General features: G+C 63.1%; 1 protein-coding gene across 2 annotated transcripts; it reads right to left on the bottom strand.

Moving 5' to 3' along the window:
- Window positions 1–8,090: 8,090 nt before the first annotated feature.
- On the bottom strand, window positions 8,091–19,348 carry MKNK2 (MAPK interacting serine/threonine kinase 2). Of its 2 annotated transcripts, XM_047710670.1 has the most exons (15): window positions 19,180–19,348; window positions 18,908–19,043; window positions 17,106–17,145; window positions 15,598–15,685; window positions 15,399–15,505; window positions 15,216–15,313; window positions 13,323–13,402; window positions 13,029–13,102; window positions 12,676–12,780; window positions 12,517–12,572; window positions 12,336–12,431; window positions 11,759–11,953; window positions 11,290–11,454; window positions 10,496–10,539; window positions 8,091–10,255 (listed from the first exon to the last, which is right to left on the bottom strand). In XM_047710670.1, exons 2-15 carry the CDS (start codon window positions 18,956–18,958, stop codon window positions 10,018–10,020), a joined length of 1,437 nt encoding a protein of 478 aa, XP_047566626.1. In that variant the 5' UTR covers window positions 18,959–19,043; window positions 19,180–19,348; the 3' UTR covers window positions 8,091–10,017. The 2 variants fall into 2 exon arrangements, with proteins under 2 accessions (XP_047566626.1, XP_047566636.1); XM_047710680.1 differs by lacking the exon at window positions 17,106–17,145 and having other exon boundaries at window positions 15,399–15,500; window positions 19,180–19,347.
- Between the last annotated feature and the right edge of the window lie 1,042 nt (window positions 19,349–20,390).

Below are 20,390 nucleotides of genomic sequence, written 5' to 3'. Positions count from 1 at the left end.
GGGGACGGGGCACGGGACCAGTCCTGGTCCCCGAGTGGGTATGAGATTCCCAGGGATGCTGTAACTCATACCACAACCGCAGCGGCTTAAATCATTTCTGTCCGACAATTCTGGAGGTCAGAAGGCTGTGGTGGCCTCAGAGGGCTAAAATCAAGGTGCAGTGTTTGTCCCCAACGGGCCCCTGTACATGCTGGACAAGGAGAAATGGAAGGAAGAGGCAGGCCGTTCCCGACGGGCGGACGGCGGGCTTGTGAGCAAGGGAGCTCCCTTCCAGGCTTGTCTAGCACCACACCTGCCTGGCAGCATCTTTTTTTTTTTTTTTTAAGATTTTATTTAATTGACAGAGACACATCGAGAGAGGAAACACAAGCAGGGGGAGGAGGAGAGGGGGAAGCAGACTCCCCGCCGAGCAGGGAGCCCGACACGGGGCTCCATCCCAGGACCCTGAGGCCATGACCTGAGCTGAAAGCAGACGCTTAACAACTGAGCCCCCCAGCCACCCCTCAAATTTTATTTTTAACAATCTCTATGCTCAGGTTGGGGCTCAAACTCACAACCATGAGATCGATAGTCACAAGCTCCACGGACTGGGTCGGCCAGGTGCCCCTGGTAGATTTTATTCAAGCAAATACAGGGAATTCCGAAGTATTAGCCATTTCAGTTCGGGTGCAAAACTCCAGACCTTTGCAGGGATGAAAGTAGGTGACTGCTGGGGGTCTCCGGCCTGCTCAATCCGTGGACTGGATGACTCTCGATTTCAGGGTCATGAGTTCGAGGCCCACGTTGAGTATAGAGATGACTTAAAAATAAAATCCTTAGGGGCGCCTGGGTGGCTCAGTGGGTTAAGCCTCTGGCTTCCACTCAGGTCATGATCCCACGGTCCTGGGATCGAGTCCCACATCGGGCTCTCTGCTCAGCAGGGAGCCTGCTTCCCTCTCTCTCTCTGCCTGCTTCTCTGCCTACTTGTGATCTCCGTCTGTCAAATAAATAAATAAAATCTTAAAATAAATAAATAAATAAAATCTTTAAAAAAATAAAATTCTTTTTTTAAAAGATTTTTTTTAAAGATTTTATTTATTTATTTGACAGACAGAGATCACAGGTAGAAAGAGAGGCAGGCAGAGAGAGAGAGGGAAGCAGGCTCCCTGCTGAGCAGAGAGCCCGATGTGGGACTCCATCCCAGGACCCTGAGATCATGACCTGAGCCGGAGGCAGCGGCTTAACCCACTGAGCCACCCAGGCGCCCTAAAAGATTTTTTAATTTATTTATTTGACAGAGAGAGATCACAAGTAGGCAGAGAGGCAGGCAGAGAGAGAGGGAAGCAGGCTCCCCGCTGAGCAGAGAGACCAATGCGGGACTCGATCCCAGGACCCTAAGATCATGACCTGAGCCGAAGGCAGCGGCTTAACCCACTGAGCCACTCAGGCCTGCCCCCCAAAAATAAAATTCTTAAAAAAATAAAATAGGGGTGTCTGGATGGCTCAGTCGTTGGGTGTCTGCCTTCGGCTCAGGTCATGATCCCGGGGTCCTGGGATCGAGCCCCGCATCGGGCTCCTTGCTCGGCAGGAAGCCTGCTTCTCCCTCTCCCCCTCCCCCTGCTTGTGTTCCCTCACTAGCTGTGTCTCCCTCTGTCAAATAATAAATACAATCTTTTCAAAAACTAAAATAAATTAATAAAATAAAAATAAAAAGATAAAATCTGTAATGTTTGACCCACCATGTTTCACCTTGTTGTAACTTCTCTATTGCAGTTAAATATATATATATTACATAAATAACATATAAATACATAAAAACACATATTATATAAGTAAAACTTATAAAAATAAATAAATATATATGTACATATAAATATGTACATATATCTCTTGGCAACGCAGAAGGAAATATTCTGAAATGTGAGAAGTAAGTGTTTGCTTTTAACATGCCACGTTTTCCCTGTGCTCCGCGGTCCTCCAGAAGACTCGGAGATGGGCTGCGGAAGCAGGAGGCTGAGGGCATGCCAGCCCCAGGGGTGACCGGGGAAGTTCCACAGGCAATTCGCCTCGTCTGACTGACACTTTGTGCAGTGCGCCCACCCAACACCTGTGCGTCTTCTTGCCCTAGCCCTTGAGAAGGAGCTAGAATTTCGCCACAGGGTGTCTTCGAACCACTTCCCGGCCTGTCTACACCGGCGGGGCCTCTAGAGGGCGCTGCTTAAACAGCCAAGCCGGGGAAACCAACCCCCCCCCCCCCCCCCCCCCCCCGGGCATTTCTGGGGACCACGGTGGAGGGGAGGGTGGGAGGTCACCTCCCCCTGGCCACTGCGCGACTCTAGGACACTGGGGCTGTCTGTAGGGGTGTACTCATTTGCACCAAAAATGTCTGACACAAGAAAAGAAAAGGAAAGTTTGGCAAAACATTTCAGGGGAGCAACTGAAGGGGACCTGGACCTGTTACCCCAAAACATGGCACTTTGGTGTGAGAATTACTTTGAGCTGTGAGCGTCTGAGCTCCTGAAATCCCTTATCTGCCTGAAAACGGAGGCTCCCGAAATAACACAATTATCATAGATCCCTTCCGAGGATCAGGGTCTCCTCTCGGGGAAGAGAAGCGGGCGCTGCTCCCAGACAGACTTTGTCACAAACTATCGCCGCTCCCACTTACTCTCCCGAGGGCCGTTTATCATTCCCAAAATTCATCTGCTCTCCCAACGTGGCTCTTCTCCCCGCCTTTCCCCCGTCACGGTGTATGAGCTGTCGGATCTCCCTGTTCGTTTGCACCTCAACTTCTTCCTGTGATGCCTGAGCACATCAAATTAAAAATAAACAAAGTTGTGTGGCTCCTAGTAAAATGTCTCTCATCTGTTTAATTGACAGATGAACCTAAGAGGGTAGAAGAAAAGGCTTCCCTCCCCCACACACCTGAGGTTTGCCACGGACATCAGCTGTGGGTCGAGGCTTCCTGGTTCCACTTGGCTTCCATTAGCCTGGGCTGAAGGTGGAAACGCTTCCAGCCGGCCAGCCCGGCCTTCTCCTTGACACCCTGGCCCGGGAAGGCCCCTCCTGCAAGCAGGTCAGTAACCCGGAACAGGGGAGGCCCCACCTGGTCACGTTTTAGTCTCAGTCTCACGCCCGGCCAAACGGCGGGATCTGCTTGGGCATAGAATGGACTGTTCACGTGGCCTCCCAAGGTCACAAACTGAGTGCGTGACCAGATTTGGGGGGAGGAAGGACACATGTTTGCGGGAAAACAGCATCTCTTCGTGAAACTCTCACTCCCAGTCGGGGCGGTCGTGGGGTTGAGGTCACTAGTGGATGAGGGGCGCGGGGTGCTGGGGTCTCGTCGTGCCCGTGGGGCTTGCGGCACCCCGGTCCAGGGTGAGTCAGAGCCCCTCCAGACCCCAGATGCCCAGATATGGCCAGGGGGGTGCCACTGCCCCAGGGTTCGAGCCCAAAGTGGTGCCTGGACTCCCATCAAGGCTGTGTGCAGCTTCCCACTGATGAGAAGTTCCATGGCCAGAAAGCAGCCGAAGGAAGCTCGGAAGCCGGGGCCCTGCCGGGAGGTGGTGTCTCCCAGGACACGCGGCTTAGTCTCTGCGGGAAGTCAGGGCTGGGGGGCGGGGCGTCTCAGCTCCTGTGGGCACGTGTGCGCAGCACTGTCGGGGCTGCCGCCAGCCAGGAACCAGGCGACTCAGGCCCGTCCTCCTCCCACGGTGCAGCCCAGGCAGCTATCCTGGGGACGGTGGCCACAGGGAGCGAAGGGAGCGGACCGCCAGGCCCTGCACCTGGTGGGCGGCCTGGACCTCGGGCTCCTGCGCGGTCCGCTGCACCTGGACGTCCATTTCTAGTAGGAGCCGAGCGGCCACCCCCAGGTCCCAGGACATTGCTCACGCCACTCCCCCGACCCGAGCCGGCGCCCTGTGCTCTCGGCCCCTCAAGCAGCTGATGCTCCCTTCGCCAGGACTCACGGGAGCCAGGGGACCCTGGGAGTAACGTCCCCACGGGAGCAGCCCTACTCTGATGACCCGCCGGTGTGGGGTGGGACCCCAGCTCCCCTGCCCCAGGAGGGACAGCTGATGTGTGACCCTCGTCCTCTCCAGATTTGCCCCTAGGGGACCTTGTGCGATGTCCCCCCTTTGCTCACCTGCCTTGCCCTCTGGTTCTGCGCCCCCCACCATGAGGCTTCTGCCCCCGCCCCGGCCCTGCTGATGTAGGAGGCTGCATAGTCCTCACTAGTGGGGCGTCCCAGGCGCTGTGGGGGCTGAGCAGCACCCCCAGACCCCCATGCCAGGGGCAGCACAGTGTGACAACCGCAGACACCCCCAGTCGTGGCCCGGTGCCACGGGGGTAGTTGTCCCCGTAGGGAGTCCCTGCCCTGCTGGATTTTCCCAGGGAATCCTGACAAACCTTCCGGTGCGTTCCCACCTCCCTGTGTGCTGCTGGGAGACCCAGCCCTGGAAAGACAGCAAAGGGGACAACTCCATGGGGGGCCAGTTTCCGGAAGAAGCAGAAGGGCCTCTGGGATTCGGGGAGATGGGTCTGATGACGCACTGACTTGTCTCGACTCTCAGAGCAAATTCTGTTCCTACATCCAACCACTGCAGACACCGGCCCGTCTAATGCCCAGCGAGCTCCCAGCCTGCCTGACTGTACTCCAGGAATGCCGACCAGGGGTGAGTCTAGAGCAGATGCGAATATTCTGGAATGTTCCGGAAGCACTTTGAGCCACTCTCAGGAACCACAGGGACCGGGATCCCACCTCTCTCCACCCACCCCTCCTCACACTTCTCTTATCTCTCCCGGGACCTGGCGGATCCAAAGTCCTCCGTGTCACGAGATTCTTTCTTTATTGCTGAGACAGGCTTTGAGGTTCATGTCCTCTGCCCCTCGACCCAGAGGCGGCCTCCGAGGCCCGAGAGTCCTAACGTCTCTTTGAGTGAGGGAGCAAGACCCAGGTACGGGACAAGCAGGAAGCCAGCCTCGCTGTGGAGGTAGGGATGTCTGTCTCACTCTGTCCTCCGCTGTGTCTGAGAGGAGCAGCTCTCCAGACGGGCCCGGGAGGACACTGGCGCGAGGTTGTGAAGTCAACGTCCAGTGGACGAAAGGCGGCCTCGCCCATCCCCTCTGCGAAGAGGGGAGCAGACTCCTCAGTTGTGCAGCGTGACGGAGGAGGTGCGGTGGGCTCCCTTGTCCTCCGAGCCCCCTTCTCTGGCCCCCAACTCCTGCTCCAGGACCGTCCTGGCAGAGGCCTGGACACGGCCCGGGGCCCAGGTCACCCCTCAGCTACAGACTGGGCCAGCCCAGAGTGCTGGACCTCAGGGCCGTGACTCGACAGAGGGATGCACTCCACATCCCTGTCCCTTCTGCCCCACGGGGACTGTGGCTGCAAGCCCGGGAGTGGGGAGAGATGAGTGGCGGCCCAGCCGCCCAGACACTGGGTGGGGCCAGAAATACATCAATGTGTGTTCTGTTGTCTTGTTTTGGTTTTTGCTTTACCTTTTTAAACTTATTACTATGATAAAAATGCACATAACATGAATGCATCGCCTCGACCGTCTGCCGCACAGCTCCGCGGTGGGAAGCACTCACAGCCCCGCCCTCCGTCTCCAGAACTTTCCATCCCCCACACGGAGACTCCGTCCCCACGAAGCACGGACTCCCCACTCTTGCCTCAGCCCCCGGTCCCACCCCCTCCTCTCTGTCTGCGTGGACAGGACTCCTCTGGGGCCCTCCTGGGAATGGGGTCCTGTGGGACGGGTCCTTCTGCGTCTGGCCGCTCTCGCTGACCCGTGTCCTCAGGTACATTCGCTCAGTTGTCAGTATCGCTCAGTTTGCCGAGTTGTGCAACCGTCACTACTACCTAATTCCAGAACCCTCCATCACCTGCTGGGAATCCCTTTCCCCAGAGCCCTCACTCCCCAGCCCCACATGTCCCCCCGCCCCCACAAGTCCCTTCCTGGTGGTGGAGGAGCCTGGTCTGGACGTGTCACACGCGTGGACCCGTGTGGCCTCCTGTGTCTGGTCCCCTCCCTGCGTGTCGTGGGCTTGGGTCCATCCCTGGACAAACCATCCCGCTGAACCCTCCCCAAATTCCTGGTCTACGGAAGCAGGAGTAGAACATAACGGTTGCATTAAGCTGATGAGTTTGGGATTCTTTGTCAGGCAACCCCCCACGGAGCTCGCCCCTCTCCCCTGTCCTGGTTTTGTACGACCTCCCCACAGCAGAATGGGCAGGGATGCCGTCCCAACCTTGCCATGCCTCTGTGGGCACCCAGTCTGGTCTGGAACCCCCGACGGACCCAGCTGCAAAGCCCAGCCCTCCTCAGCTCTCCTGAGAAACCTCACAGGGTGGGTTGTGCCCTGTCGGGCTAAGTGGGGACAGAGGGGACCCTGTGCGGGCCGCCAGCCTCCTCCACTTCCCGGCCTCCCTCGCCTCCCTTCCCCTCCCAGATGGTCCCTGCCGTCCCCACGGAGAAACCCAGGCCTCCAGGTCCATTTCTCCCCACTCCTGAGCCTTGTATCCGGGCCCACGGAGGGGCCGGGATCCCCCCGACCCGGAGGGATCCCCCTGACTCACAGGACCCGCCGAAGCCCCCCTACAATTCTCCGGACATCGTCATCGCCACCCCCAGCGCACACGCTGTGCATGGAAACCTTTCATTCGCTGGTGAATTTTTCAAGACCCACAGCACAAATGTCCTTTATGGGTTTTCCTTCTGGGAAGTAAATAGTTCTGGATCTCCAGCAAATACGTGCTTTTATTCCAGAAAGAAAGGCAGAAGGGAGGGAGGGGGTCAGGAAGAAAGGACAGACAGACAGGCAGGCGGGGACAGTGTTCTGAGAGGCCAGGAACGAAGTGGCCGCCCCTCATAGTCCCACGGCTCCGGCCACGTACCCCGCTTCTCCGTGCGTGGGCCGGGCACGCGACCGCTCTGTGCCTCGGTTTCCCCATCGCCCCCTTTCCCGCTGGCGGTGCCCCCAGTACCCCGCTCCAGCCCCAAATGCAGGGCGAGGCGCTCTCCTTGCCTCACTCCAGGGTGGGGGTCCCAGAGACACCCCCTGGGGCCACTGGGCACTACGGGTGTGAACTGCACCCGTGGAGGGAAAAGTGTGGGAGACAGGGACGCCCCTCCCCTGGGCCTATGACACCCCTACCCCACTCTCCACTGGGCTGGACTGCAGGGATGCCGGTGTCCTGGGCCTGACTTTGTAACAGGGTTTTGCAAAATGTTACCAACGGGCGGTGGGGGGGACCAGCTGCAGATTCCCAGCACAAGGGACTGTCCCCGGGGATGCAGTGTGTGGACTCCCCTGATTCCAAGCCCGGGACGGTTTCTCGCCCTGCGCGCCTGGCGCCAGGCTCAAGGTGGGCGACCCTGCAGGACCAGAGACTGGGCAGGGCTGAGTCACTGAGTTGAGGGGCTTGGGTCGGGTGCAACCAGGGCTTGGTCCCACAAGCTTCTGTGGCCCTGACACCCTCAGGGGCCACCTTGCACAAGTGGACACGATGCTGGGGCCGCCCTGCTCCTCTCGTGTCTCTGTGCCTCTGTGTCCTGGGCCGGGCAAGCAGTCTGTCTCCCTGACCTAGTGGGGTCCCTGCCTCCTGCTGCCTCACAGGGGGTCACAAGAGGGAAACGGGGTCGGTGTTGTCCTACTCCACGTGGGGAAACTGAGTCCACATGGGGGAAATAATGGCCAGGACAGAAACCCTGAAGCATCTTCCCGAGGTTGCCGCGAATCCCAGACCCTGTGTGGGGAGGAGGGAAATGCCCGTCTGACTTGACCCCAGCACTTTTCCCTCATGGCTGAGTCCGAACCTGGGACAGGCAAGCATTCCCTCTGGAGGCAGCACCGGTAAGGGGCTGGGGTGGCCTACGGGAGAGCTTGCACGTTGGGAGACCGCTCAGGGCACACCCCACCTGTAGGGGGCCCAGGCCCCCCACCCTCCCAGCCACCAGCCCAGCCTACCAGCAGGGGGCCTGCCACCCCCACCAGCCACCAGCCAAGCCCCACTGCACCTGTCCCCACCCCCGACTCACAGCCTCACCAGGGACAAGAAATGGTTGGAAGCCACTTGTTACAAAACAGAAAACGAGGACAAGGACACACAAGTTTTTACGACTTTTATTAAATCCTTACAAAACAATACAAAATTCCGGCATTGACGGTTGGTGTCCGGAAGATGAGCTGTTCCCAGTTCACCTGGTGCGGCGGTTAAAGTGCTTGGATGTTTTCCCCCGACTTTTAAAAAAACTTTTTTTTTTTTTTCTTTTTTACACGTCTTAACATCGAACGTGGCCGTTCCCCTCCCCCAGTGTGGGGCGGCCTGGGGGCCAGGCGCATTCACAGTAACGGTTCTGACAGCCCCTCGACTCCCGCGGTCTGTGTGACATGTGGCGGGCAGAGAAGTGGCTGTCCCACCTTTGGGAAGAAGGAACAAAGCTCCTCACGGCTCGGCTTTCTAGAGTAAAACGGCCAAGGCGCCTGTGGCGGGCGGGGGCCTGTTTTTCTGAAAAAAGGCAGAATCCCCAGTTGCAAAATGTAGGATCACTGGTGGGCAAGAAACGGGGTGGGGCGGCCTCCCACGCCCTGGGGTCTTTGGAAAGGCCAGTCCACAGATCCGGGCGGGCGGGGGGGCCGGAGGGGCGGCAGTCCCCACCAGCCACGGGAGACTGCCACTGAAAGGGCATCTGGGCCCCCCCACCCAGGAAGCCCCCCAACATTCAAGTATTCGAGAACAGGGAAGGAAGTCAACTGTCTTTGAAAAATTAACAGAACAGGACAAACGAGAAGCCGGAGGGCTTTCCAGGCCCTGGGCCGCTGTGGAGACCAGGCCAGAGGCCAGGCCACGCTGCCCAGGCTGGGGACCGCGGGGGCCCTCCCTGGCGGGCAGGAGCGCGTGTGCGTAGAGAAGGGAGGCCTGTATTGCATAGTGTTTCCCGAGGACGGGGAGGGGCATCAGTCTCCCCAGACCTGGCAGGCCCGACGTATGAGCCCAGCGCCAAGGTGGGCAGAGGCGGGCACCGTGATTCCTGGTGCCCGGGAGGACGCCGCGGCGGCAGCAGCGGCCGGTTTCCTGAAGGTGGGTGGGTCGAAACGCTGCCCTTGGGGGTGGGGCAGCTTCAGCAGGACCCCGGGTGGGCCCTGGCTCTGAGGAGGAAGGGGGTTGATAGAGCTTCCACACCAGACCCCAAGGGCGACAAGGGGCGGGACGTGGCCGTGGTCAGACTGAGCCCTGAGAAGGGGCACTCGGGTGCCCAGGGTGGGGGTCTCTGGGACCCCCACGTTGGCTGACGGGCGCCTGTCCAGCCCCTCCCACTTCCTCCGGCACCGCCATCCTGGGGGGGCAGCGGGTGCACCCCCCACCCGAGGTCAGCTGCAGCTTAAGGTCCAGGTTTGAGAGAGCCCCGATTGTCAGTCCGAGGCGGGGGGGGTGCACAGTGGGCAGCCGTGGAGCCCACCTGCCCGTACCCAGGCCCCCTCCCGCTACAAGGGAGACCTGAGAAACCCCGCCCCACCCAGCTACCAGGGTGTCTCTGGGGTGAGGGGGAAGAGCTGCTGGGTCACTGGGGGGAGGCGTGGGGCGGGCCCGTCCCTGAAATACTGTGTGGGCTGGGGAGGGGCGCATTCCTGGGCCCCCAGCTCTGGAAGACGACCATCATCGCCCTCCTCTCCTGAGTCGCGGCGGGGCGGGCGGGCAGGCAGGGGCCTTTCACAGTACGGGCGAGCCTCGGGGCCGGGACAGCAGGGACCAGCAAGCCCAGCCACAGGCAGCCTCCCCTCTCCTCTCCCAGGCGCCTGCTTTGCTTTTAACACCTTTAAAGGGGTGGAGAGATGGGGGAGGGGCAGAAAAATAGAGAAAAAAACCCAACAGCAAAAACCTCATATAAAAAGACCCCCGACTGAGCTCAGCGCCTCGGAGCCCAGCCAGGGGAGGGCAGCGTGGCGGTCACCGGCTGGAAACAGCTTAAAAAAATCTCTTCAGATAGGGCAGTGGGGAGGGGGCGGGAGTGACCTATGTACAGGGGAGAGGGGTCACGCGTGGTCGCCCACCAGGACCACGGGGGCCGCGGACAGGCTGGCGCGCTGCCGCCGCTGGGCCAGCTTGCTCTGCGCGGGCGGGGACAGCTGCAGGCAGCGAGAGACCGCGCGGATGAGCACGGGCGGGCCCTGCCCCTCCTCCGCCGCCGCGTCCTCCTCTCGCTGGGCCAGCTGCCGGTTCACCGCGATGGCCTCGGCCGCAAACGAAGTGAGCTCTTTGGCACAGCTGTTCCTGGGGAGGGGGCGGTCACGGAGGTCGGCGGGGGGCTGCCAGGCAGGCCCTGATCCCCTGGGCAGTATCCTGGGAATGGGCCTGCAGCCTCCCACCGAGGCTCCATCCGTCACCGTCACCAGCGGCACTCAGATGGCTCCCCAGCCCACCCACTTACAGAGAACTTCCTGTCTTTCTTGAATGCCCAACCTTAACCACCCCCCACTCAGTGCCCCCACTCGGGGCCCCCCGCAGCCTCACCTCTGCAGGACCATGGGTGTGGGCAGAGTGTTCTCCGGAGCGCACTGTGAGGACAGGACGGCCGGGACTCAGGAGCAGCGCCCAGCGGCACCCCTGCGCCCAGCTGGCTGGGGCCAGGGGTCAAGGGGCGCACCTGCGGGAACTGAGCCAGGCCAAGGCGAGCGGGAGGGGGCGGGAAAGTCCAGCAGTGGCCCACGGGACCTGCTCCCCGCCCCCTCCCGTGTCCACTCCCGGATCTCCTGACGTCCCAGAAGGGCATGGGTGCCCCTCCAGCGGCTTGTCTTGAGATGAGAGCCCCAAGCTTGGCTCCTGGAGTCCCAGTGCAACTTCTATTTCTGGTTAAGACCCTTGCCCTTGTGCCCTCCTTGCCCTGGACTGGCAGCCAGGCTCGCTGACCGCGGGCCAGAAAACCAGCAGGCTCTCCCCAACTGGGTGGGGACAGGGAGCTGGGCTGGGGGCTGGCAGGCTCTGCCAAAGGCCTGCGGCCTGCCCGACCCCTGAACGACCTTGGCTTGCTGCTCTGGGCAGGTGGGCCAGGCCAGAAAGGGCCCCGGTGCTTCTGGGGCATGAGACCTAGCATTTCACTGAGTGGCACCGGCAATCCCAAGCCCTGGCTGGTGGCAACTGCTCCATCTCCCTACTGTGCCCAAGCCCCGCCGCTGGACAGAGCCCCAGACCCACGTGGTGGGCGGGAGCCACTGCGGCTCCCCAAGGCTCCCAGACACCCACCCCAAGTCACTCCCCAGGCCCCCAGAGGCCGTGTGGAACAGGAGGCCCTCGTGGGGCTCACTCACCCCCTGCACCCAAGGGTGCTGCAGAACCTGGGCGGCGCTCAGCCTCTGCTTGGCGTCGCGGACAAGCAGCTTTGAGATGAGGTCTTTGGCAGCAAAGGAGATGTGGGCCCAGTCCTTCTCGGGAAACTCATACTTGCCCTCCTGGATGCTCTCAAACAGCATGTTCTGCGGGGCAGGGGAACAAGGGAGCAAAGGGTTGGCCGCCAGAACCCAGAGTTGGGCTCGCCCCCGGCTTAGTGGTGAGCTCTGCCGGGCCCCCGGACACCAGACGGCCTAACCCATGATCTGGACACACCGCGGGGTGCGGCCCCCACGGGGTGAATGGGGCGCACAGGGCGCACGGGGCGGCTGCGGGGTCCCCGCGGGGTGCAGGGGGCGCACAGGGTGCACGGGGCAGGTGTGGGGTACCCGCGGGGCGCAGGGGGCGCACAGGGCAGGCGCAGGGGGCGGTTGCAGGGCCCCCGCGCACCTGGCAGGCTGGGCAGGCCTCGCCGCGGTCCCAGCCGCAGTCGCTGCCGCAGTGGCCCACAAAGGGCGGGTAGCCGCTGAGCAGGATGTAGAGGATGACCCCCAGGCTCCAGAGATCGCAGCGCTTGTCGTAGATGCTGGCTTCCTCACTGAAGGCCTCCACCACCTCGGGGGCCATGTACTCCGCCGAGCCGCACTGCAGGCGGGAGCGGGCGTCAGGAGCCCGCGAGGGGGATGGGCGGCGGCGCAGGCCCGGGACTTTCCGGCGTCACGTGAGGGCCCCGCCGCAGGGTCACCGGGGCCGCGGCGCCCAACGCCGGCCCGCCCCCCGCCTGGCCAATCAGAGGCGGGCTAGGGCGCCCGCCCCGCCCCTCCACCCAATCAACAGGTGGCAGGTGCTCGCCCCGCCCCACCACCCAATCAGCGGCCGGAGCTAGCCCCCGCCCCGCCCCCTTCCGCGAGGCCAATCAGCGGCTGTTGCTAGGCAAAAAGCCCCAGCTCAGCGGCGCTGGGCCGGCAGCACCTCGAGGTTACGCAACCGCAGCCCCGGAGCGGGTCTGGGCGCGCCCGCGGCTCACCGGGGTGAGCAGCTCCGGAGTGGAGATGGGGGAGCAGTCCCCGTTGAGTTTGATGCCGCTGCCCAGGTCGAAGTCGCAGATCTTGACGGGGGAGACCTGCGAGGGGTGGGCAGAGGCCCTGAGGCGGGGGTCCCGGCCCACCCCGCCCCGGCCGCAGGGGGCCGCTCCCCAGCGCCCTCACCTGGTTGGGGTGCTCGCACAGGATGTTTTCTGGCTTTAGGTCCCTGTGGGCGATGCCTGCAGAGAGAACCAGGGCGAGTCCGCGGGAGCATTTTCCCGGAGTCCCGGCTCAGGTAGAGCGGGCGCCAGGCGGGCCGCCCCTGGGGACCACCCCACACACCTTTGTTGTGCAGGAAGTCCAGGGCACTGGCCACGTCCTGCACCACCACGCTGGCCTCCAGCTCGTTGAAGTGCCGCCTCTTGTGGATGTGGCTCAGGATGGATCCTGGGGCCAGGCCGCAGTGGAGGGAGAGCACACACGGTCACCTGGGCGCCTCCAGGCCACTGCCCAGCAGCTCCCGCTTCCCCCACACAGGGACACTCTGACTCTGGCCTCCTGGGGCCCAAAGCCTGGACAGCAAGTTCAGACCCCACAAGCCATGCACAGGAGGGGCAGCTCTGAGAAGTCCTGCCGGGTGGCTCACCCACAGCCCATTACAACCCAGCGGGAAGGGTCTCCCAGGACCCACGTACCGCCCCGCATCTTCTCAAACACCAGGTAGAAGCGATCCTCCTCCTCAAAGAACTCTATCAGCTCTAGAACGTTCCTGGGGCACAGGGAGTTGGGAGAGGCAGGAGAGAAGAATGGCTTCCTGATGCCCCTGTGCACTGACCCTTCCCCACCCCGTCCTGCCCACAGGAGACCCTGCCCGTAGGGACACAGTGGACACTCCTGTAATGCTTGCTGGGGACAACGAGCTATTCAGGCCCATTCATCCACAGAGAGCTGGCTCTGAGCCCAGTGTGTGGCGAGGTGGGTCACATTACCTGTGTCCCTGGCACTGGTACAGTGTCTCCACCTCCCGGAAAACCCGACTCCGAATGTGGCCCGGCTGCTTCTCGATGATCTGGAAGGGGTGAGGCAGGAGCCAGAGCAGCTGCATCAGCCAGACCTTCCAAGGCCCACAGGGCCCCTACCCGAAATTCACCCTGTGCCATGCCTAGGACCCCGTTAGCTCTTAAATCTTAAGTTCTAAGAAGTTGAGTTCTTCTTCTGGGGCCCAGAATTCGCCCGTAGTCAGAACTATGGCGTCACCACCAGCTTGGGGGGAGGGAGAGGCAACATGTTTCCCAAGTGGCACCGGGGGAGAAGCCAGTGCACAAGCAAGCCAAGAGAGAAAAGAAGAGCTGCGCCTTCTCCACTCCTGACCCCGCAGGCCTCGCAGGCATGTTTGGGGTCTAGGACTCCTACAGAATGCCCCTTCAGGGTGTCAGGGTCCCTGGGACTCGGCAGCCTCCCCTCCCTGACCAGGACACTGGTGGCCACCGAGTGGGCTCCCAACCCACCCAGGGGACTGGAGGGGCCTTGGGGTGCCTGGCCACCGGCCGTGCTGTCCCTGCCTGCCTCAGTGTCAAGTCTCACCTCCGGTTTCACGACTGTCTGGGCAGCTGCCTGGGGTCCCTCAGGCCGCCCAGATGGGCCCTCCTGCCAACGAGCAGGCATAGTCCCCTGGGACTCAGCCTCAAGAAGCCAGCCTCTGCCCCCAATCCCCTCAGGCAACCAGGAGCTCTGAGGACCGGAGGGTGCCCCAGCCATCTTCGCTCCCAGAAGTGGGGAAAGAAAATGTCTGCTGGCTCTTTCCGGGCAGCCCTGGCACCCACTGGGGACCTCTCCCCAGGCTGGATCTTTGGCCCCCTCTCCCTGGGCCAGTGAGGCAGGCGAGGTCACCACCTGGCCCAGAATTGCCCGTCTGGCACACCGGTCTGGGGGGGAACGTGGTGTGTCCCCCCAGTTCATTCCTGCAGCAGGCAGGCGTGAGGGCCACTTGCTGCCAGGGCCCAGCCCGCACCGTGCCACCTGTCTGGTGACAAGCACCTGTGCCGAGAGGCAGAGCCACCAGATTCCAGGGCCTCCTGACACAACACCAGCGGCCACCTCTGGAGGAGCTCTGGGCAGTCTGGCTAGGACCCCGCCTTCGTGGGGGAAAACGTGGGCCCCACGCTTACGGGAGGTCACACAACAGCGTGAGAAAGCGCAGCGCCCAACAGTGATAGGAAGCCAGGCTGCCGGCAGGGTCCCGAGCAGGAAAGCCCCAGGGCAGAAAGTGCTGGAGGCGAACCATCAGTGCCCGCGGCACCTGGTCTCCCAGCCTCCTCGGACCCCACCCCACCCAGAGGCAGGGTCACCACGGATCATAGGAAGGTTTCTCAGAACACAGGGTCACACTACCTGGCCAAGGAACACAAGTTTTCCAGACCACTTGGCCACACCGTGGGTCAGGGGCCACACGGGAACACCCAAGAGGTCCTTCTGGGCCTGCCCTGGTTTCCCCATATGCCAAGCCTCCTCGGGCCCCAAGTAAAGCGTGGCCTTTTCATCCTTGTGACCAGCGTGGAGAGCTACTTGTCACTCTTGAGGAATGGCACAAGGGGACCCAGCAGACAAGAACCAGCTCTGACCGAAGCCCCCGGCCACCTGGTAGGGAACTGGCCCTCGTGATCACTTCCTGCCCAGCCTTGGGGGCTCAGGCCAGTCTGACCTAGATTCCCAGGGGTGGCCTGACTCACTGGCCCTAAGGCCATTTTTAGACACTAGTTTTCCCCAGCTGCTGGCCCAGGGGCTCGAATGCCAGCTCCCCTTCTCCTGCCACCCTCCGCCAGTGCCAGGTCCCAGGCGCTGCGGGCGCAGGTAAAGAGAACCGCCCCGGCGCTGGTGCTCACCTTGACCGCGTACTCCTGGTTAGTGATGAGATTGACACAGGTCTGCACTCGGGCGTGGGCGCCCTCCCCGAGCACGTCCTCCTGTAGCTGGTAGACGTCTATGGAGCAGGAGGGGGTCGTGAGAGCTGCCCCAGGCCGGCCCCCATCTCACTCCCTGCCCCGCCCCCGCTGGCGCCCACTCACCCTCGAACCTGCCGGAGAAGCTGTCGGTGGCCCGGCATCGCTTCTTCTTCTTGCCCCTCTTCTTGGCGTCCGGGATGTCGATGGGCTGGCTCGCGGGCATATCTGTACTGGGAGACCCGGAGGTGAGGCCCACCCTGCCCAGCAGGCAGTGGCCCCCCGCGGCTCCCGGGGAAGCCCCCCCTCCCTCTCGGGGCCTCACCAGGGCGGGCAGGGTGCTCCAGGCTGAAATCGGGCTCCCCGTGATGGGTCTGGTCTAAGGAAAAGGCCAGCTCGAAAGGATTCTGCCCCTGTAGGAGGAGGAGAGGCGAGAGCGCTCAGGCCCCGCCCAGAGCGGCCCACCCTGTGTCCACAAGTCAAGGGGAACAAAGCCTGACTTTGCCGGACTGTGAGGAAATGGTCACCACTCCCCCCACCACCTAGCCCAGGGCCCTTGGGGCGTCCAGGAAGGGGATGCGGTGTGGGGAGGGCCTGTGAGCGGGCAGAGGGCTGGGCGTGAGTCACCGTGGTGCCCAGGCCACGCCTCACACCTTGGTTGTTCACCGCTGCAGAATGGGGACAAGCTCCATAGCCCCGCTGGCCCCCTGTGCTGCCAGGGATCAAAGGCAGCGAGGCCGTCGGTGGGAGGGGCTGAGTCACCGGCTTCTAGGCGGGCTTCCCAGCAGGGGTGGCCCTGCCTGCTTTCCCACGGCCTCCCATGCAAGGCCCTGGTCTTTCCCGTCTCAGTTTCCCCTCTGCTGAACGGGCAGCCACTGCCCTCCTGGCCACATACTGCTCCCTCTGTGGTCCCACTGTCACCGGTCCCACAGTGTCACTCCCCCAGACTCTGCAGGCTCACAAAATGGGCCTCCAAGGCCTCGGGAGAGAGTGTAAACCCCGGCCACTCTCAGCCTGGCCCTGCCCAGGCCACAGCCGGCACTGTCCCGTTTCACCCCTACAGAGCCCCCTACAGGCCCCCGCGCCCAGCCACGAGAGCGGCCCCGTGACAGAGAGGCCCACTCGCGGCTGCCCACCAGCCCCCACGACTGGGGAACGAAGGCGCCTGGGGGTTGGAGGAACCATCCCGTATGCCCCGCAGAACTGCTGGAACCACTCTCTGCAGAGGACATGGTCCAGGGTGAGGATGGACAGTCCCGGCATGAGGTGAGCGGCCTTGGAGGCTGAGGCACAGCCAGGTTCCCTCAGGAGCCGCCTCTATTTCAGCTCCCCGCTCCCCAGCAGTCTAGGTGGCCAGGGCCTCGGGAGGGCTTGGGGGGGGGCCTCTGTTGCATGGTGGTGATGCTGATGCTGGGTGACCCAGGCCCAGTCACTGGCCCTCCCTGGGCCTCACGACAAGTGGGGCCATTATCTGGCTGGTGGGTCATCCAGAGAAGAAACTCCAGGAAAGCCCTAGAGAGACCCAGAGGGGCCCAGAGCTGGGCCAGATTCCTACAGACAGGATGCCCGGAAGCCAGGCCGGCAGCAGAGGGGGGCAGGCGGAGGTCAGAGGGAGCCGCTGCAAAACACGCAGGGGCCCTCCCAGCCTCCCCACCCGCCCTGCAGATAGTTGCTAGGAGGCCCGGGCTAGGCAGGGGAGCGGGGAGAAGGGAGACCTCCTGCAAGCCTGCTCAGGGCTCGTCCACTGGCCCGGCCCGGCCTGGCCCACTGAGGGCTCCAGCCCCTGTGGGGAGGCAGGCGGACAGCAGGCTGGAGCGCCAGCAATCAGCTCACCGATAAGACTCCTCCCCAGGCGCCAGGTTACTCCTCGCACCTGGAAGGAGGGGCTCCAGGGTAACCACATGAAGGGGTGATAAGACAAGAAGCCCACACTCAGCAGCCAACACCGTCACCCACCAGCCACCTCACCTTGGGCTAGTGACCTCAGCCCCAGGCCCGACAAACATCTGTAGGGGAGATGGGAGGGAGGGCGCAAGGAGCCTAGGTGCCTACTGGGTCCCCTCGCCGCCCTCACATGCCTGTCCCAGCCTCTTACGTGGAGACAGCAAAAGTGACCAGGCCACCCCCAGGGGAGAGCCAGCTCCCGTGTCCTCGTCACTATGTGCTGAGGGGACCCAGGGCAAACCCCTGCTCTTTCCGGGCCTCTGATTTCCCAGCTTACAATGGGGAAAGTGTGTTGGGAGATGGCTGGCAGAAGCCTGTCCCTGCTGAGCCGCTGCTGGACAGTGGTGGGGAGGGAGCTGGCCCCAGCCCAATAGAGCAACCTTAGTGTGCTGGGACGACAGTCCTAGAGTAGCCGGGAGGGCCATCTCAGAGCTGAGGCTCCCCGTCCAGTGCTCCTCCCACCCCCTCAGCACTCCTGTCGTCCCACCTGGGCAAAGCCTCTGGTCCCAAGCAATGTGGGCGGGCTGGGCCTAGGGCGGGCCTCAGGCCTCCAGTCAGCAGGCCTTGGCAGGAGGCAGCTGGAACCATCCAGAAAGTTCGAGTTTGCTTTGGCCGCGGTGCTGGCCCCTCACATTGACCCTGTCTCAGCTACTGGCCAGCACCAGGAGGGGACAGACCACTGCCAGTGACATCTCAGGTCCACCCCCCCCCCCCACTTCAGCCCAGCCCCGGACACCTGGATGTGCCAAGGCTGTTGCTGCCCTGGGGTGTGGGGGGGAAGCGCACAGATGACAGGCGTGTGGGCAGGGGTGGGGCACGCTGGCCTGAGATGCTGGCTGGACAGGCCTGGGAATTCTAACCCAAACAGTCTCAGCTTGCTCCTCCCACCCCGGTGCGCCGCACGCCTGTGTGTACACACACACACACACACACACACACACGCGTGCGCACGCCTGCACACACACCCAGGTCCTGCCTTCTTTACAGGGCAACAGGTCCCTGCCCAAGGAGGCCCAGGGAAGCCATTACATAACGCGGCTGGCGGGGTGGGGCGGCCGTTGACATCACTGCGTCCCCTGAGCCAGCCCTGCGGGGCCCCAGCCCAGCACCTGCCCGCCCCCCCACCCCGCGCCAACTTGCTCATCTGAGACCAGGACTCGGCTGCAGCCGCGGGGCCACCGCAGAAACTTCCCGTTCCCACAGGAAATAGCACTTGGGCTTGGAGTGTCTGGGAGGTGCAGGGCTGGGGGGGCAGCCAATCCACTCCCCCGTTCGGTAGACCACCTAGGAGGGCTTTTGGGGGCCTGCAGCCCTACCTCAGATCCCTGGAGGAAAAACCCCACAGACCCACAGGCTGAGGGCCCAGACAGCTGGACTGTGGCCTGCTAGGCTCCCTGGCTGGGGTTTGCAGGGGACAAACAGCCAGGTGCCCCTAGGGGCTGCGGGCCCCCGGCCCCACTTGGGTTTCTTGGAGGAAAGATCCCACAGTCCCCAAGGTGCTGGGACCTGGCCTGTGGCCCACTGACTGTCCCCCACCACCAGTGCACACGCGGTTGGGGCAGCCCCAGACGCAGGGAGAAGGGCAGGCACGAGCCCCAGAGTTGGGGGGATCCTGGGTGGGGGCTACGCGCCCCCCACCGGCCACTCGACCGGTCCAGCCCCAGGCGACCCCAAGCCCACCCGGCCCTCACCTTGAACGAACGGTGGAAGCCCTGAAGTTCGGTTGTTTTCTTCTGCACCATCTTCTGTCCGGGCCCCGCCAGCGGGGGAGGGGACGGCGGGCCCGGGGGGGCGGCCCGTAGGCGGGGGGCGGCCGGGGAAGGGACCCTGCAGGCGGGAGCAGACAAAGGAGAGCGTGAGTGGCTGCGGCCAGAGCGCCGGGAGCCCGGGCCGCCGACGCTCCGCGGGGCCCGATCCCCGAGACCCTGTCGGGGCCGGGCCAGGGTCGCTGGGCCGCACTCACCGGGGTCGGGCTCGGGCCGGGGTCGGACTGCCGCCGCCGCCGCCCGAGACACGCAGCCCGGAGCCCGCTGCGCGGACCGCGCGGGGAACAGCGCCGCCACCGCCGCCACCACCGCGGACTCCTCTGCCTGGGCCGCTGCCGCCGCCACCGCCGAGAGGAGCCGGGCGCCCCGCCCCGCCACCGCCTTTATAGGCCAGGCTTCGCCCCGCCCCACACGCATGCCCCGCCCCCGCCCGCTCCTCCCACACGCGCTCAGCGGGGGCGGGGCTGGAGGACCCTTTGGGCCAAGTGCGGCTGCGCACTCGGGCAGTGAGGGGTGTCCGCGCGCCTGCGCAGTGAGGTGCGCGGGGCTTGCGGGGAAGGATCCGGAGGGTTGCTGACCGTTGCCGGCAGGGGTGTGGGTGGTGGAGGGGCTGCCTGCGGCCCTGGGAGGCCCGTGGGTCCCTGGCGCCGAGCTGGAGCCGCGCTCTGCGCTGTGGCAATACCCCCAGGAAGCCGGCCAGGGCCTGGGATACACTGACTCCTTTGGGCGACTTCCCTTTCCTAGAACATACATGGCTTTCTCTTGCAGCTTTCCAATCCCAGAACGTGCTGTGGCTCTTTCTTGATTGATCCTACAAGCTGCCATGACCCCCTGGTGCCTCTCCCTGATCCTGGATCTGGCTATCCTGCTGGTGCACCCCAAAAGGCTTTGAGCCCTAGCTGCCTCCTCCAGGGAGCCCCCCAGGGGGTTGCCCTGTAGTTGGCAGAGAAAGAGAACCACTGGGATGGGGACTGAGATCTATGAAAGACCTTCCTTCAGTCCTGCAAAGGAACGTTTCAGAGAGAGCAGGGGCCCAGAACCAAGAAAGAGCCCAAAGGGTGGGGGCAGCCAGGACAGGGAGTTTTTTGTTGCCCCCCAACCCCCACCCTGACCCGGACTTGGGTAGAATCAGTCCTTCCTGAGCTAGGCCAGCTCCCTGTCCCCAAAGCACAGTGTTGTAGAGCCCTCAGACTCCCCGTACCCTGGGCACACGGAAGTACGCGTTTGTGGGCTGGACCAACCTCCCTGTCCTCCACGCTGCTTGTCCTACTAGAGGCTTTCTACCTCCCATACCTAGTTGTCCCCCAACCAGGCCCCACTGACGTGAAGCTGAATGGTTCCCTTCTAGTGGGGCAGCCTCTATGTGCCCCCGCCAAGGCCACACCTGACCTCAGCCAGCACCAGCCCC

The sequence above is a fragment of the Lutra lutra genome, chromosome 1, assembly GCF_902655055.1.
Source record: "Lutra lutra chromosome 1, mLutLut1.2, whole genome shotgun sequence".
NCBI classification, from domain to species: domain Eukaryota; kingdom Metazoa; phylum Chordata; class Mammalia; order Carnivora; family Mustelidae; genus Lutra; species Lutra lutra.
This window is presented reverse-complemented; position numbering and strand designations above follow the sequence as displayed.